At 45.8% G+C, this 17,489-nt stretch overlaps 1 protein-coding gene across 3 annotated transcripts in view; it reads left to right on the top strand.

The window, feature by feature from the left end:
• The window catches only part of LOC106566383 (alpha-enolase), a 29,338-nt gene extending 12,634 nt beyond the window's left edge, over positions 1-16,704 (top strand). For 2 of the 3 annotated variants that reach the window (XM_014134351.3, XM_014134353.3), the window contains exons 3-12: positions 613-708; positions 1,358-1,416; positions 1,937-2,006; positions 5,329-5,462; positions 5,825-6,047; positions 9,681-9,878; positions 10,896-11,097; positions 11,533-11,641; positions 14,651-14,709; positions 16,132-16,704. In XM_014134351.3, coding sequence (XP_013989826.1) covers positions 613-708; positions 1,358-1,416; positions 1,937-2,006; positions 5,329-5,462; positions 5,825-6,047; positions 9,681-9,878; positions 10,896-11,097; positions 11,533-11,641; positions 14,651-14,709; positions 16,132-16,195 — 1,214 coding nt within the window. In that variant the 3' untranslated portion in view covers positions 16,196-16,704. Of the gene's footprint in view, positions 1-612; positions 709-834; positions 894-1,357; positions 1,417-1,936; positions 2,007-5,328; positions 5,463-5,824; positions 6,048-9,680; positions 9,879-10,895; positions 11,098-11,532; positions 11,642-14,650; positions 14,710-16,131 lie in introns of all 3 variants that reach the window. The other variant, XM_014134352.3, reaches the window with a different exon arrangement.
• Positions 16,705-17,489: the final 785 nt, after the last annotated feature.

Genomic DNA, 17,489 nt, shown 5'->3' with positions numbered 1-17,489 from the left:
GGCCCCATGGCATGACAAAAATACTCCTGAACGCATCATTTACAAAAAAATTGATTCTCACTGACTGTCTCATTTTTATTTTGGTCATTTTAGTTCTCAAAGATCATCTTATTGAAAAAATATATAGCTCCATTATCTTATCTACATACTTTATATCTGGTTTTATTTAACACTTATTTTTACTGTTTGGACTTAGTCGGCCCGAAAGAACACTAGGGGCGGCAGGTAGCCTAGTGGTTAGAGCGTTGAACTAGTAACTCAAATCCCCGAGTTGACAAGGTACAAATCTGTCCTTCTGCCCCTGAACAAGGCAGTGAACCCACTGTTCCCTGGTAGGCCGTCGATGAAAATAAGAATTTGTTCTTAACTGACTTGCCTAGTTAAATAAAGGTAAAAATAAAAACACTTAGGAGGCCCGCCCAATCCTTTTCTATGCAGAAAAAACTCTGGATATCCATAATCATTGATCTAATATTGATGTATTAAGGTCAGTTCTGGGCTGCAGTGAAACATTTTGATTTCTTTAACTAGTATGCAACAGCCAGCCTCTTGCAGTGAGTCAGGAAATCAATTTAAAACACAGTAGTCATTCAAATCCTCTGTGTTCTCCAGGTCTGTTCAGGGCTGCCGTCCCCAGCGGTGCCTCTACTGGTATCTATGAAGCTCTGGAGCTCCGTGACAACGACAAGACACGCTACCTGGGCAAAGGTTTGCTTTGATATCCCAATGTCCTTATAGTACAAAGCCCCCTCTTTTAAAAAAAATTCTGTTACATTTTTCTTTCATCTTCATCCTTGCTTTCTGACACTTCATCAATCTTTCCTCCTCTGTCAGGGGTGAAAAGGTCTGTTAAATATATTAATGAGTTCTTGGCCCCAGCTCTGTGTAACCAGGTAAATACACAGCGTGGAGGAGCAACAGGAGTAAGACAGAGATAACACTGAAATGAACTGGTTGATGAAAGCATGACTTTTTGAGTGTGTTTGCTTTGATTTGGACCACTAACTAACCTCTGTCGCAGGCATTCACAGACGATCACAGATCTGCTAAACCAGTATTACCCAGATGGCAATATGGTGACAATAACGGACATCCCTATTCAAGTCAGCGTTCCAAGATGGGTGGATTCAACTGGCGGGCATTTTGTCATTCTATTTCTGTGATTTACCCACATGATCCCAATAGTAGATAATTCCACTTGACGTTTGTTTAACCAGCCTAATTGCTGCCACCCAAACAGCCAGTCTTAGCGAGAGCTAAGGCTCTTGCTCTGTGATCGTCTGGTAATGCCTACTGCTGCTGCTGTTGCACGGTCTACTTCTCCCTGGGTCGTGACGCTCTGCTTGTCCCTCTGCAGGTGTCTCAAAAGCTGTTGATCATATCAATAAAACTATTGCACCTGCACTTGTTCGGCAGGTAGGAACATTTACTGTCTGACTAACATTGACAATGTCGTGCTAGTGTCAAATCAGAGTTGCATAGAGTTTACAGTATGAGATGGAAGAGTCACGGCAGTATGTTTGTCATGTAGTAGATTGCTAAGCACGATCCTGACTGAAGACAATTGAGTCAAAGTGGTAAGTTATCTCTATATAGTATGTATTAATAGTATCTTTGCATTTTTTGTCTGTTACATTTATCTCTGAGTTGTTGTAGAAATACAGCACTGCACTTTGATCACTGTCAAAGTGATTACTGTCCTTGAGCACAGTGACGGTCACTGCAGAGCTCCAAAGATCTTTCACCTAACCTGCCAAAGTAGCACCTCAAGATGCTGTGTGTAGTAGTGTACTAGTGAACCATTAAATGTCCTTCAAGCCTGGTGTTTTGAGCTAACCTGTTTTGAACTTTGAACTAACCTTTTTGTCTGTTTGTTGTCAGTCCCTATCTCTAATGACCGGTGTGTTGTTCTGTGTCTGTCTGTACTGTTGTTCAGGATGTCAGTGTCCTGGAGCAGGAGAAGGTTGACCAGCTGATGCTGGACATGGATGGCACAGAGAACAAGTGTAAGTTGGGAAACATTTTACTTAGAGCCCGCAGGTATAAAGCTTTATAACTTGTTATAAACATGTATGAGCCTTTATTATGAGGCATAGATAACAAGTGATAGTAGGGTGATGGATGTCTAACGAACCTGCATGTTTTTAAACTGATGTTGACAGCCCGGGCCAACTTTAAACAAACAATTGATAAAGGCTGATTAGAGCAGTCTCAAAGTCTTTATGAGCACTACGTGGAGGCTTCACATTTCATTTAGACTAAATTGCTAAATGTTAGCTGCTTCTCTTGGTTTTATTTATTAGTTGTGAATATTCAGCAGGCACAGCAAAAAGTTAGGGTTAGGGACTGATAGGTTAGGGTTAGGGACTAATGGGTTAGGGACTGATGGGTTAGGGACTGATAGGTTAGGGACTGATGGGTTAGGGTTAGGGACTGATAGGTTAGGGTTAGGGACTGATAGGTTAGGGACTGATAGGTTAGAGACTGATAGGTTAGGGTTAGGTACTGATAGGTTAGGGTTAGGGACTGATAGGTTAGGGTTAGGGACTGATAGGTTAGGGACTGATGGGTTAGGGTTAGGGACTGATGGGTTAGGGACTGATGGGTTAGGTACTGATAGGTTAGGGTTAGGGACTGATAGGTTAGGGTTAGGGACTGATAGGTTAGGGTTAGGGACTGATAGGTTAGGGTTAGGGACTGATGGGTTAGGGACTGATAGGTTAGGGACTGATGGGTTAGGGTTAGGGACTGATGGGTTAGGGTTAGGGACTGATGGGTTAGGGACTGATAGGTTAGGGACTGATGGGTTAGGGTTAGGGACTGATAGGTTAGGGTTAGGGACTGATAGGTTAGGGACTGATAGGTTAGGGTTAGGGACTGATAGGTTAGGGTTAGGGACTGATAGGTTAGGGTTAGGGACTGATGGGTTAGGGACTGATAGGTTAGGGTTAGGGACTGATAGGTTAGGGTTAGGGACTGATGGGTTAGGGTTAGGGACTGATAGGTTAGGGACTGATAGGTTAGGGACTGATGGGTTAGGGACTGATGGGTTAGGGTTAGGGACTGATGGGTTAGGGTTAGGGACTGATGGGTTAGGGACTGATGGGTTAGGGTTAGGGACTGATGGGTTAGGGTTAGGGACTGATAGGTTAGGGTTAGGGACTGATGGGTTAGGGTTAGGGACTGATAGGTTAGGGTTTGGGACTGATAGGTTAGGGTTAGGGACTGATAGGTTAGGGTTAGGGACTGATAGGTTAGGGTTAGGGACTGATGGGTTAGGGACTGATGGGTTAGGGACTGATGGGTTAGGGAGGGCTGATGGGTTAGGGTTAGGGACTGATGGGTTAGGGTTAGGGACTGATGGGTTAGGGTTAGGGACTGATGGGTTAGGGTTAGGGACTGATAGGTTAGGGTTTGGGACTGATAGGTTAGGGTTAGGGACTGATAGGTTAGGGTTAGGGACTGATAGGTTAGGGTTAGGGACTGATAGGTTAGGGTTAGGGACTGATAGGTTAGGGACTGATAGGTTATGGTTAGGGACTGATGGGTTAGGGTTAGGGACTGATGGGTTAGGGTTAGGGACTGATAGGTTAGGGTTTGGGACTGATAGGTTAGGGTTTGGGACTGATAGGTTAGGGACTGATGGGTTAGGGACTGATGGCTTAGGGTTAGGGACTGATGGGTTAGGGACTGATGGTTATGGTTAGGTTCTGATGGGTTAGGGACTGATGGGTTATGGTTAGGTTCTGATGGGTTAGGGACTGATGGGTTAGGGACTGATGGGTTAGGGTCTGATGGGTTAGGGTCTGATGGGTTAGGGTTAGGGACTGATGGTTATGGTTAGGTTCTGATGGGTTAGGGTCTGATGGGTTAGGGACTGATGGGTTAGGGACTGATGGGTTAGGGACTGATGGGTTAGGGTTAGGGACTGATGGTTAGGTTCTGATGGGTTAGGGTCTGATGGGTTAGGGACTGATGGGTTAGGGTCTGATGGGTTAGGGACTGATGGGTTAGGGTCTGATGGGTTAGGGACTGATGGGTTAGGGTCTGATGGGTTAGGGTTAAATTTAGATGTAAAAATGGTGAGCTGCCATCCGGAACCATTCAAAATCTGCCGGCTGTACACTGCCTTATTTCTTCACAGCATTGAGTTAACATGAGGATTCTGGTTACATTTACATTTTAGTCATTTAGCAGACGCTCTTATCCAGAGCGACTTACAGTAGTGAATGCATACATTTCATACAATTTCATACATTTATTTTTTTGCTGGCCCCCCGTGGGAATCGAACCCACAACCCTGGCGTTGCAAACACCATGCTCTACCAACTGAGCTACAGGGAAGGCTAGACATATACAGTACACCAGTGTACTAGGCGTCAATACAAAGTCCCCAAATAGGCTTTTGTTGTCCCCTTGAAGAGAATAGAATACAGAATAGAGAATAGAAGCCGTATACAGACAAGAGAATAGAAGCTGTATACAGAAAAGAGAATAGAAGCCATTTACAGAATAGAGAATAGAAGCCATTTACAGAATAGAGAATAGAAGCTGTATACAGAAAAGAGAATAGAAGTTGTACACAGAAAAGAGAATAGAAGCCTTTTACAGAATAGAGAATAGAAGCCATTTACAGAAAAGAGAATAGAAGCTGTATACAGAAAAGAGAATAGAAGCCATTTACAGAATAGAGAATAGAAGCCATTTACAGAAAAGAGAATAGAAGCTGTATACAGAAAAGAGAATAGAAGCTGTATACAGAAAAGAGAATAGAAGCTGTACACAGACAAGAGAATAGAAGCTGTATACAGACAAGAGAATAGAAGCTGTATACAGACAAGAGAATAGAAGCTGTACACAGACAAGAGAATAGAAGCTGTATACAGACAAGAGAATAGAAGCTGTACACAGAAAAGAGAATAGAAGCTGTATACAGAAAAGACAATAGAAGCTGTATACAGAAAAGACAATAGAAGCTGTATACAGAATAGAGAATAGAAGCTGTATACAGAAAAGAGAATAGAAGCTGTATACAGAATAGAGAATAGAAGCTGTACACAGAAAAGCACTGTATTGGCTGTTAAATCTTGGAACCCAGAACTAAATCTATGGTGACAGCAATTAATTATGATAACAGTCATTCACAATGGACTACGGGCTCTCTTTCTGTTCCCCCCTCAGCTAAGTTTGGTAACAAGGGTGAAGTTTAGTCATGGGGTTGGTGAACTGCCAGGAACCACCTTTCAAAACCAATGATGAGAGGAGTAAGAGGCAGAAAAGAGCTATATGGGCATTTACCTCGTCCCCCCATCCCCCACTTCCTCCCAGCTAAGTTTGGTGCCAATGCCATCCTGGGCGTGTCCCTGGCTGTGTGCAAGGCCGGTGCTGCTGAGAAAGGTGTCCCCCTGTACCGTCACATCGCTGACCTCGCTGGCAACCCCGATGTCATCCTACCTGTCCCTGTAAGCCTGTGTTTAGATTTTACATTTATTTGACTGACTTTGGCTTGGACCTAATTACAGAACCACCTCATATATTTACAACATTATTTTACTTAACTTCAACTGTAATTACAGAACCACCTCATATATTTACAACATTATTTTACTTAACTTCAACTGTAATTACAGAACCACCTCATATATTTACAACATTATTTTACTTAACTTCAACTGTAATTACAGAACCACCTCATATATTTACAACATTATTTTACTTAACTTCAACTGTAATACAGAATCACCTCTTATATTTACAACAAGACTTTACTTAACTTTAACTGTAATTTGAAACTGAGGCTCAAACCTCTGTTGTCTCTGTCCAGGCCTTCAACGTGATCAATGGAGGTTCCCACGCAGGCAACAAGCTGGCCATGCAGGAGTTCATGATCCTCCCTGTAGGAGCCAGCACCTTCAAGGAGGCCATGAGGATCGGAGCCGAGGTCTACCACAACCTGAAGAACGTCATCAAGAAGAAATACGGCCAGGACGCCACTAACGTGGGAGACGAGGGAGGCTTCGCCCCCAACATCTTGGAAAACAAGGAAGGTAAGAGAGAGAATGAGGGATGGAGGGGTTGAGAGAGGGAGGGGTTGAGGGAGGGAGGGGTTGAGAGGGAGGGAGGGAGGGGAGAGGGTGAAATGGGTTAGTCAGTTAAGTCAGTTAATCAGTCAGTCAGTTAACCAGTCAGTCAGTTAATCAATCAGTCAGTTAATCAGTCAGTCAGTTAATCAATCAGTCAGTTAACCAGTCAGTCAGTTAACCAGTCAGTCAGTTAATCAATCAGTCAGTTAATCAGTCAGTCAGTTAATCAATCAGTCAGTTAACCAGTCAGTCAGTTAATCAGTCAGTCAGTTAATCAATCAGTCAGTTAACCAGTCAGTCAGTTAATCAGTCAGTCAGTTAATCAATCAGTCAGTCAGTTAATCAATCAGTCAGTCAGTTAGTCAGTTAATCAGTCAGTCAGTTAATCAGTCAGTTAACCAGTCAGTTAACCAGTCAGTCAGTTAGTTAATCAATCAGTCAGTCGTAATCAGTCAGTCAGTTAATCAATCAGTCAGTTAATCAGTCAGTCAGTTAATCAGTCAGTCAGTTAATCAGTCAGATTGGCAGTCAGTAAATTAATCAATCAATTAGATTGACAATCAGTCAGTCAGTCAATCAATCAGTCAGATTTGAGAGTAAGTCAGTCAGTCAATCAATCCATCCAATAATCAGTCAGATGTATAGCCCTTTTCACAGCATCAGTTGTCACAAGCTGCAGTAGGAAAAACTTTATTTTCCCAGTACAAGACCAGCAATATGGCACCACTGCAGCTGCACTTCAGTTCAGTTGGATAATGAGTAGTGCTGCTAACATGATTTCCTTACACTTCTGTGCCTTAGCTGAGAGGGAACATCCACTGACTTTAACATTCCCAGAACCCTCTAGTACTTCACTAGTATAGACCTCTTTGCCCCCAGTCCCTATCTCCACTTCCCCACGTGTTTACACCACAGGTACCCTATGTTGCTGGAGCTCTCTGCTCATTGCCTAGGAATGCTGCTCCGGAGGCAACAGATGGTCTCCAAATTAAGACCTCAACCCAATACTGAATAATGCATAGACTGGCCAGCCACTGTGGCTCAATGTAGCTTAGTGCCAGGTCAGTGTATCTCAGTACATCTCAGTGTAGCTCAGTGCAGCTCAGTGCAGCTCAGTGCCAGGTCAGTGCAGCTCAGTGTAGCTCAGTGCAGCTCAGTGCAGCTCAGTGCCAGGTCAGTGTAGCTCAGTGCAGCTCAGTGCCAGGTCAGTGTAGCTCAGTGAAGCTCAGTGCCAGGTCAGTGTAGCTCAGTGCAGCTCAGTGTAGCTCAGTGCCAGGTCAGTGTAGCTCAGTGCAGCTCAGTGCCAGGTCAGTGCCAGGTCAGTGCAGGTCAGTGCCAGGTCAGTGTAGCTCAGTGCAGCTCAGTGCCAGGTCAGTGCAGCTCAGTGTAGCTCAGTGCAGCTCAGTGCAGCTCAGTGCCAGGTCAGTGCCAGGTCAGTGTAGCTCAGTGCAGCTCAGTGCCAGGTCACAGCTCAGTGCCAGGTCAGTGCCCGGTCAGTGCAGGTCAGTGCCAGGTCAGTGTAGCTCAGTGCAGCTCAGTGCCAGGTCAGTGCAGCTCAGTGCCAGGTCAGTGCCAGGTCAGTGTAGCTCAGTGCAGCTCAGTGCAGCTCAGTGCCAGGTCAGTAGCAGGTCAGTGCCAGGTCAGTGTAGCTCAGTGCAAGGTCAGTGCCAGGTCAGTGTAGCTCAGTGCCAGGTCAGTGCAGCTCAGTGCCAGGTCAGTGTAGCTCTGTTCCAGGTCAGTGCCAGGTCAGTGCCAGGTCAGTGTAGCTCAGTGCCAGGTCAGTGCAGCTCAGTGCCAGGTCAGTGTAGCTCAGTGCCAGGTCAGTGTAGCTCAGTGCCAGGTCAGTGTAGCTCAGTGCAGCTCAATGTAGCTCAGTGCCAGGTCAGTGCCAGGTCAGTGTAGCTCAGTGCCAGGTCAGTGCCAGGTCAGTGTAGCTCAGTGCCAGGTCAGTGTAGCTCAGTGCCAGGTCAGTGTAGCTCAGTGTAGCTCAGTGCCAGGTCAGTGCCAGGTCAGTGTAGCTCAGTGCCAGGTCAGTGTAGCTCAGTGCCAGGTCAGTGTAGCTCAGTGCCAGGTCAGTGCCAGGTCAGTGTAGCTCAGTGCCAGGTCAGTGTAGCTCAGTGCCAGGTCAGTGTAGCTCAGTGTAGCTCAGTGCCAGGTCAGTGTAGCTCAGTGCCAGGTCAGTGTAGCTCAGTGCCAGGTTAGTGTAGCTCAGTGCCAGCTCAGTGTAGCTCAGTGCAGCTCAGTGTAGCTCAGTGCCAGGTCAGTGCCAGGTCAGTGTAGCTCAGTGCCATGTCAGTGTAGCTCAGTGCCAGGTCAGTGCCAGGTCAGTGTAGCTCAGTGCCAGGTCAGTGTAGCTCAGTGCCAGGTCAGTAGCAGGTCAGTGCCAGGTCAGTGTAGCTCAGTGCCAGGTCAGTGCCAGGTCAGTGTAGCTCAGTGCCAGGTCAGTGCAGCTCAGTGCCAGGTCAGTGTAGCTCTGTTCCAGGTCAGTGCCAGGTCAGTGTAGCTCAGTGCCAGGTCAGTGCAGCTCAGTGCCAGGTCAGTGTAACTCAGTGCCAGGTCAGTGTAGCTCAGTGCCAGGTCAGTGTAGCTCAGTGCAGCTCAATGTAGCTCAGTGCCAGGTCAGTGCCAGGTCAGTGTAGCTCAGTGCCAGGTCAGTGTAGCTCAGTGCCAGGTCAGTGTAGCTCAGTGCCAGGTCAGTGCCAGGTCAGTGTAGCTCAGTGCCAGGTCAGTGTAGCTCAGTGTAGCTCAGTGCCAGGTCAGTGCCAGGTCAGTGTAGCTCAGTGCCAGGTCAGTGTAGCTCAGTGCAGCTCAGTGTAGCTCAGTGCCAGGTCAGTGCCAGGTCAGTGTAGGTCAGTGCCAGGTCAGTGTAGCTCAGTGCCAGGTCAGTGTAGCTCAGTGCCAGGTCAGTGTAGCTCAGTGCCAGGTCGGTAGCAGGTCAGTGTAGCTCAGTGCCAGGTCAGTGTAGCTCAGTGCCAGGTCAGTGTAGCTCAGTGTAGCTCAGTGCCAGGTCAGTGCCAGGTCAGTGTAGCTCAGTGCCAGGTCAGTGTAGCTCAGTGCAGCTCAGTGTAGCTCAGTGCCAGGTCAGTGCCAGGTCAGTGTAGGTCAGTGCCAGGTCAGTGTAGCTCAGTGCCAGGTCAGTGTAGCTCAGTGCCAGGTCAGTGTAGCTCAGTGCCAGGTCGGTAGCAGGTCAGTGTAGCTCAGTGCCAGGTCAGTGTAGCTCAGTGCCAGGTCGGTAGCAGGTCAGTGTAGCTCAGTGCCAGGTCAGTGTAGCTCAGTGCCAGGTCAGTGCCAGGTCAGTGTAGCTCAGTGCCAGGTCAGTGTAGCTCAGTGCCAGGTGAGTGCAGCTCAGTGCCAGGTCAGTGCAGCTCAGTGCCAGGTCAGTGTAGCCCAGTGCCAGGTCAGTGTAGCTCAGTGCCAGGTCAGTGCCAGGTCAGTGCATCTCAGTGCCAGGTCAGTGTAGCTCAGTGCCAGGTCAGTGTAGTTCAGTGTAGCTCATGGTATTGTACACTATTTAAATATGGGAAAAATATATATCAAGCCAAGCAAATCTCATAATTTAGCGTGAGGGAATCTCTTATTCATCTATGTTCTACTCAGCTCTGGAGCTGCTGAAGGAAGCCATTGGCAAAGCCGGCTATACCGACAAGATCGTTATCGGCATGGACGTGGCCGCCTCCGAGTTCTACAAGGACGGGAAATACGACCTGGACTTCAAGTCACCTGACGACTCCAGCCGTTACATCACCCCAGACCAGCTGGGAGACCTCTACAAGAGCTTCGTCAAGGATTATCCAGGTGGGTGTTGATGTGTCCCAAATGGCACCCTATTCCCTAGATAGTGCACTACTTTAGACCAGAGCCATATTCCCTATATAGTGCACTACTTTTGTCCAGGGTCCCCATCACCAAGGGGGATAGGTTGCCTGTGGTCGGCAGTGCTACTACCACTAGATGAAGAATTACCCAGGTCTGTTACTGAGAACACTGATCCTCATTATACTGTTAAGACTCCGGCTGAGTTACCCAGGTCTGTTACTGAGATAACACTGATCCTCATTATACTGTTAAGACTCCAGTTTAACAGTCTTAAATGGCACCCTATTACCCATAGGGCACACTATTACCCATAGGGCACACTATTATCCATAGGGCACACTATCACCCATAGGGCACCCTGTTACCCATAGGACACCCTGTTACCCATAGGGCACCCTGTACCCATAGGGCACCCTGTTACCCATAGGGCACCCTGTTACCCATAGGACACCCTGTTACCCATAGGACACCCTGTTACCCATAGGGCACCCTGTTACCCATAGGGCACCCTGTTACCCATAGGGAACACTATTACCCATAGGGAACACTATTACCCATAGGGAACACTATTACCCATAGGGAACACTATTACCCATAGGGCACACTATTACCCATAGGGCACACTATTACCCATAGGGCACACTATTACCCATAGGGAACACTATTACCCATAGGGAACACTATTACCCATAGGGAACACTATTACCCATAGGGCACCCTATTACCCATAGGGCACCCTATTACCCATAGGGCACCCTGTTACCCATAGGGCACCCTGTTACCCATAGGGCACCCTGTTACCCATAGGGCACCCTATTACCCATAGGGCACCCTATTACCCATAGGGCACCCTATTACCCATTCACATTTGTAATTGCAGTCGATTAGGCTTTAGAGTTGCACGGCTCTTTCTTCCCCCTTCTCTCCCCAGTAGTGTCCTCAGCAACATGTTCTAACAACCACGCCGTTACAACACTTCTCCTCTGTCTTCTACAGTGGTGTCCATTGAGGATCCCTTTGACCAGGATGACTGGGCGGCATGGTCCAAGTTCACGGCTGAGACCAGCATCCAGGTGGTGGGTGATGATCTGACAGTCACCAACCCCAAGCGCATCGCCAAGGGTGTGGCCGACAAAGCCTGCAACTGTCTGCTGCTCAAGGTCAACCAGATCGGCTCCGTCACAGAGTCCCTGCAGGCGTGAGTAACTGTCCACACACAGACGGCCATTTTGGTTCAGCCTGGCTCCATCACTGAGTGGAGTGTCACTCCACTGGCAGCCATTTTGTTGCCATTGTTTCAGACAGTGCTGAAGGTAGGGAGACTGATGAAAGGGGACACTGTAGTGGATGTTAGTGTGGAGCTGGGTGTCAAACCCATCTGGGGACATTGGGTGTATGAGTGGAGGTTGCTGAGGGGAGAACAGCTCACAATAATGTCCAGAACGTAGCACATAGAATGTCATTAAACATGGAAACCATGTGTTTGATGTATTTGTTACCGTTACACACCTATTCCGCTCCAGCTGTTACCACGAGCCCGTCCTCCCCAATTAAGGTGCCACCAGCCTCCTGCGGGTATGTATGTGTAAGTTTCTGTACTAGCTAATGAATGTGTTTGCTGTTTCCTGTGTAGCTGCAAAATGGCCCAGACCAATGGCTGGGGGGTGATGGTCAGCCATCGCTCTGGAGAGACCGAGGACACTTTCATCGCTGACCTGGTCGTCGGTCTCTGCACTGGACAGGTAGGATACACCTTCTCATCAGACTACAGATTTAACTGGATTACTTTTAACAAAATTACATTTATTTAATGAAGCAGATTTTAATACTGGTGTGACCTAACACTGAAGGAGATGTTGGTTCAAAGTTCAGCAGACAGACACTTGGTTCTGTCATGTTGAGATCCCACTGCAAGTTCTGTCATGTTGAGATCCCACTGCAAGTTCTGTCATGTTGTGATCCCACTGCAAGTTCTGTCATGTTGAGATCCCACTGCAAGTTCTGTCATGTTGAGATCCCACTGCAAGTTCTGTCATGTTGAGATCCCACTGCAAGTTCTGTCATGTTGAGATCCCACTGCAAGTTCTGTCATGTTGAGATCCCACTGCAAGTTCCGTCATGTTGTGATCCCACTGCAAGTTCCGTCATGTTGAGATCCCACTGCAAGTTCCGTCATGTTGAGATCCCACTGCAAGTTCCGTCATGTTGAGATCCCACTGCAAGTTCCGTCATGTTGAGATCCCACTGCAAGTTCCGTCATGTTGAGATCCCACTGCAAGTTCCGTCATGTTGAGATCCCACTGCAAGTTCTGTCATGTTCATCCCACTGCAAGTTCTGTCATGTTGAGATCCCACTGCAAGTTCTGTCATGTTGTGATCCCACTGCAAGTTCTGTCATGTTGAGATCCCACTGCAAGTTCTGTCATGTTGAGATCCCACTGCAAGTTCTGTCATGTTGAGATCCCACTGCAAGTTCTGTCATGTTGTGATCCCACTGCAAGTTCTGTCATGTTGAGATCCCACTGCAAGTTCTGTCATGTTGAGATCCCACTGCAAGTTCTGTCATGTTGAGATCCCACTGCAAGTTCTGTCATGTTGAGATCCCACTGCAAGTTCTGTCATGTTGAGATCCCACTGCAAGTTCCGTCATGTTGTGATCCCACTGCAAGTTCCGTCATGTTGAGATCCCACTGCAAGTTCCGTCATGTTGAGATCCCACTGCAAGTTCCGTCATGTTGAGATCCCACTGCAAGTTCCGTCATGTTGAGATCCCACTGCAAGTTCCGTCATGTTGAGATCCCACTGCAAGTTCCGTCATGTTGAGATCCCACTGCAAGTTCTGTCATGTTGCGATCCCACTGCAAGTTCTGTCATGTTGAGATCCCACTGCAAGTTCTGTCATGTTGTGATCCCACTGCAAGTTCTGTCATGTTGAGATCCCACTGCAAGTTCTGTCATGTTGAGATCCCACTGCAAGTTCTGTCATGTTGAGATCCCACTGCAAGTTCTGTCATGTTGTGATCCCACTGCAAGTTCTGTCATGTTGAGATCCCACTGCAAGTTCTGTCATGTTGAGATCCCACTGCAAGTTCTGTCATGTTGTGATCCCACTGCAAGTTCTGTCATGTTGAGATCCCACTGCAAGTTCTGTCATGTTGAGATCCCACTGCAAGTTCTGTCATGTTGTGATCCCACTGCAAGTTCTGTCATGTTGAAATCCCACTGCAAGTTCTGTCATGTTGAGATCCCACTGCAAGTTCTGTCATGTTGAGATCCCACTGCAAGTTCTGTCATGTTGAGATCCCACTGCAAGTTCTGTCATGTTGAGATCCCACTGCAAGTTCTGTCATGTTGAGATCCCACTGCAAGTTCTGTCATGTTGAGATCCCACTGCAAGTTCTGTCATGTTGAGATCCCACTGCAAGTTCTGTCATGTTGTGATCCCACTGCAAGTTCTGTCATGTTGAGATCCCACTGCAAGTTCTGTCATGTTGAGATCCCACTGCAAGTTCTGTCATGTTGAGATCCCACTGCAAGTTCTGTCATGTTGAGATCCCACTGCAAGTTCTGTCATGTTGAGATCCCACTGCAAGTTCCGTCATGTTGTGATCCCACTGCAAGTTCCGTCATGTTGATCCCACTGCAAGTTCCGTCATGTTGAGATCCCACTGCAAGTTCCGTCATGTTGTGATCCCACTGCAAGTTCCGTCATGTTGAGATCCCACTGCAAGTTCCGTCATGTTGAGATCCCACTGCAAGTTCCGTCATGTTGAGATCCCACTGCAAGTTCCGTCATGTTGAGATCCCACTGCAAGTTCCGTCATGTTGATCCCACTGCAAGTTCCGTCATGTTGAGATCCCACTGCAAGTTCCGTCATGTTGAGATCCCACTGCAAGTTCTGTCATGTTGAGATCCCACTGCAAGTTCTGTCATGTTGAGATCCCACTGCAAGTTCTGTCATGTTGAGATCCCACTGCAAGTTCTGTCATGTTGTGATCCCACTGCAAGTTCTGTCATGTTGAGATCCCACTGCAAGTTCCGTCATGTTGATCCCACTGCAAGTTCCGTCATGTTGAGATCCCACTGCAAGTTCCGTCATGTTGAGATCCCACTGCAAGTTCTGTCATGTTGAGATCCCACTGCAAGTTCTGTCATGTTGAGATCCCACTGCAAGTTCTGTCATGTTGAGATCCCACTGCAAGTTCTGTCATGTTGAGATCCCACTGCAAGTTCTGTCATGTTGAGATCCCACTGCAAGTTCTGTCATGTTGTGATCCCACTGCAAGTTCTGTCATGTTGAGATCCCACTGCAAGTTCTGTCATGAGAGCAGTGCTTTATTCTCACCATAGTTTTTTCAGCATCAGCTTTTCCTGGAAATAATTCTGTATTGATACCTGGTGTTCCAGACAACTTAAATAACTGATATGCTGTGGTATGCTGTGTTCCAGACAACTTAAATAACTTATATGCTGTGGTATGCTGTGTTCCAGACAACTTAAATAACTTATATGCTGTGGTATGCTGTGTTCCAGACAACTTAAATAACTGATATGCTGTGGTATGCTGTGTTCCAGACAACTTAAATAACTGATATACTGTGGTATGCTGTGTTCCAGACAACTTAAATAACTGATATGCTGTGGTATGCTGTGTTCCAGACAACTTAAATAACTGATATGCTGTGGTATGCTGTGTTCCAGACAACTTAAATAACTGATATGCTGTGGTATGCTGTGTGTCCTTCTCCAGATCAAGACCGGTGCCCCATGCAGATCTGAGCGTCTGGCTAAGTACAACCAGCTGCTCAGGTGAGCTCCGTCTTTAAACTCTTAACTCAGTTGTAAAAAAATATTGTCACTAGTAATATCACGTCATATGTTTTTCATTAAATACATCCTTTGACTTTAAAGGTGTACATTTGGCCCAAAGAGAGAGCAGTAAAATGGCGTATTTTTTTAGGCTCTAACTCCCCAATGGTTCGTAGGACAAAACCTATTGGGAAATGAATGGCGTTTTTTTGGCAGGGTTTTTGGATAGACAGCGATAATAAGGTCTGTGGTAAACACAGGTTTAGGACATCGTATATGTTTTGTTCTATGAGATTAAGCTACATCAGCTAACGTCACTTTTTGTGAATTTTGAAGCTCACATAAAGGCTTCATCATTCATAGAGGTCATGTTAACTAACTGATATTATCTCATAGAACAAAACATGAAGGCTTCATCATTCATAGAGGTCATGTTAACTAACTGATATTATCTCATAGAACAAAACATGAAGGCTTCATCATTCATAGAGGTCATGTTAACTAACTGATATTATCTCATAGAACAAAACATGAAGGCTTCATCATTCATAGAGGTCATGTTAACTAACTGATATTATCTCATAGAACAAAACATGAAGGCTTCATCATTCATAGAGGTCATGTTAACTAACTGATATTATCTCATAGAACAAAACATGAAGGCTTCATCATTCATAGAGGTCATGTTAACTAACTGATATTATCTCATAGAACAAAACATGAAGGCTTCATCATTCATAGAGGTCATGTTAACTAACTGATATTATCTCATAGAACAAAACATGAAGGCTTCATCATTCATAGAGGTCATGTTAACTAACTGATATTATCTCATAGAACAAAACATGAAGGCTTCATCATTCATAGAGGTCATGTTAACTAACTGATATTATCTCATAGAACAAAACATGAAGGCTTCATCATTCATAGAGGTCATGTTAACTAACTGATATTATCTCATAGAACAAAACATGAAGGCTTCATCATTCATAGAGGTCATGTTAACTAACTGATATTATCTCATAGAACAAAACATGAAGGCTTCATCATTCATAGAGGTCATGTTAACTAACTGATATTATCTCATAGAACAAAACATGAAGGCTTCATAACTTATAAAGGTCATGTTAACTAACCCTTATTATGACAAAGAACAAAACGTATCAGATCTCCTAAGCCTGTGTTTACCTCAGACCTTATTATCGTCGTCTATCCCACAACCCTATTCTTTCCCCGTTCATTTTCCCCATAGGAATGGCTGAACCAACCAGAGTTAACTCATTTCTGGTTTTTAGGGCTACAAGCTGGCGCGCTCTATATCACTCATCTTAATATACCATTACCCAGGATAATAGTAGGCTATTTTAGTACTTCAACTGTTGAAACCTCCAGCCAAATTGAATGTCTGACTACCTTCCGTAGGATTGAGGAGGAGCTTGGAGACAAAGCTGTCTTTGCTGGCCAGAACTTCAGGCACCCAATCTAAGGAGGTTCAACTTCTCCTTGGGCCTTCGTGTTTTCATCCTGCATAAGTACAGTAAACCCCACCACATAAAGCCACACTAGGTCTCTACGCACTGCCCTGTCCCGAGGAAGGAATATGGAGCGGCATTGAAATTAAACCCCAATGTCCAAGTCTGGGGTTCCGTTAGTACGTTAGGAAACCCTAATCTAACTTGTACTGCACTGACCGTAATGCACCGCCACCAACCTAACCTCTATGACTCCTTAAATAGTGTTTGTCCTTTGTCGTCAGTGTAACCTTATCGTGTGATGATGAGAGATCTTTGTTTTGCTTCTTGTGAGTTGTAGTCATTTCTTGGTTGTCTCCTATGAGTAGTGTTATTCTAGTGGAGAGCTTCTGTACGTTTAGCACTGTGCTGTTATTGGGCAGGACAGACAATGTGTCACCTCTGAAGAGAAGTTCTAGTGTTGCTACTGTAAGCGTTGGCAGAATTACCAGAAATAAACCTATGAAACAGACAAGAGATGTCATTCTGCCTCTCTGTGTGCTTTCTTGTTATTATATAATCTGTAAGTTCCTCTATCACAAAATTCAGTGACACTGAAATCATTCTGGCTCCCCTTGAAGGGCCTGTGAGTTACAGACCTAGGTTTAAATATTATTTGAAATCTTTCAAATACTTTGAGTGCTTCCTACAGTCTGCCTAGATTACAAGATGGTCTGGGTTTTTCTTTTATTTAACTAGGCAAGTCAGTTAAGAACAAATTCTTATTTACAATGGGTTAACTGCCTTGTTCAGGGGCAGAACAACAGATATTTTACCTTGTCAGCTCGGGGATTTGATCTAGCAACCTTTCAGTTACTAGTCCAACGCTCTAACCACTAGGCTACCTGCTGGTTACTGGCCAATGCTCTAACCACTAGGCTACCTGCTGGTTACTGGCCCAATGCTCTAACCACTAGGCTACCTGCCGCCCCTGCTAGCTTGAAGTTGAGACTATTCAATTGGTTCCATTTCACCAGACAACTCAATCAAGCCCTGATAAAGTATTTAAAATGATTTAAAATAGTTGTTGAACCCAGGTCTGACTGAGCCATGCCAAGATGGATGCTCAGCCAGCAGCATTACGCTACATGGCTGCTTGCCCACGGAGGCTGGAAGTTCATTCCGCTGCAGAAGTGTATAGACCTGGCTGCCACCATTGATTAGCTGTATACATTTCATTATCCTTGTATCGATCATATGAAGCAAGAGGCAAACAGTTTATTATTCCTCTTTTAGGAGCCGTGAAACGGCTCATAATAATGTCTGGAA

This window comes from Salmo salar, chromosome 13 (genome assembly GCF_965601325.2).
Source record: "Salmo salar chromosome 13, fSalSal1, whole genome shotgun sequence".
NCBI classification, from domain to species: Eukaryota; Metazoa; Chordata; class Actinopteri; order Salmoniformes; family Salmonidae; genus Salmo; species Salmo salar.
Note: the sequence above shows the minus strand (reverse complement) of the source record. Positions and strands in the feature narration are given on the sequence as shown.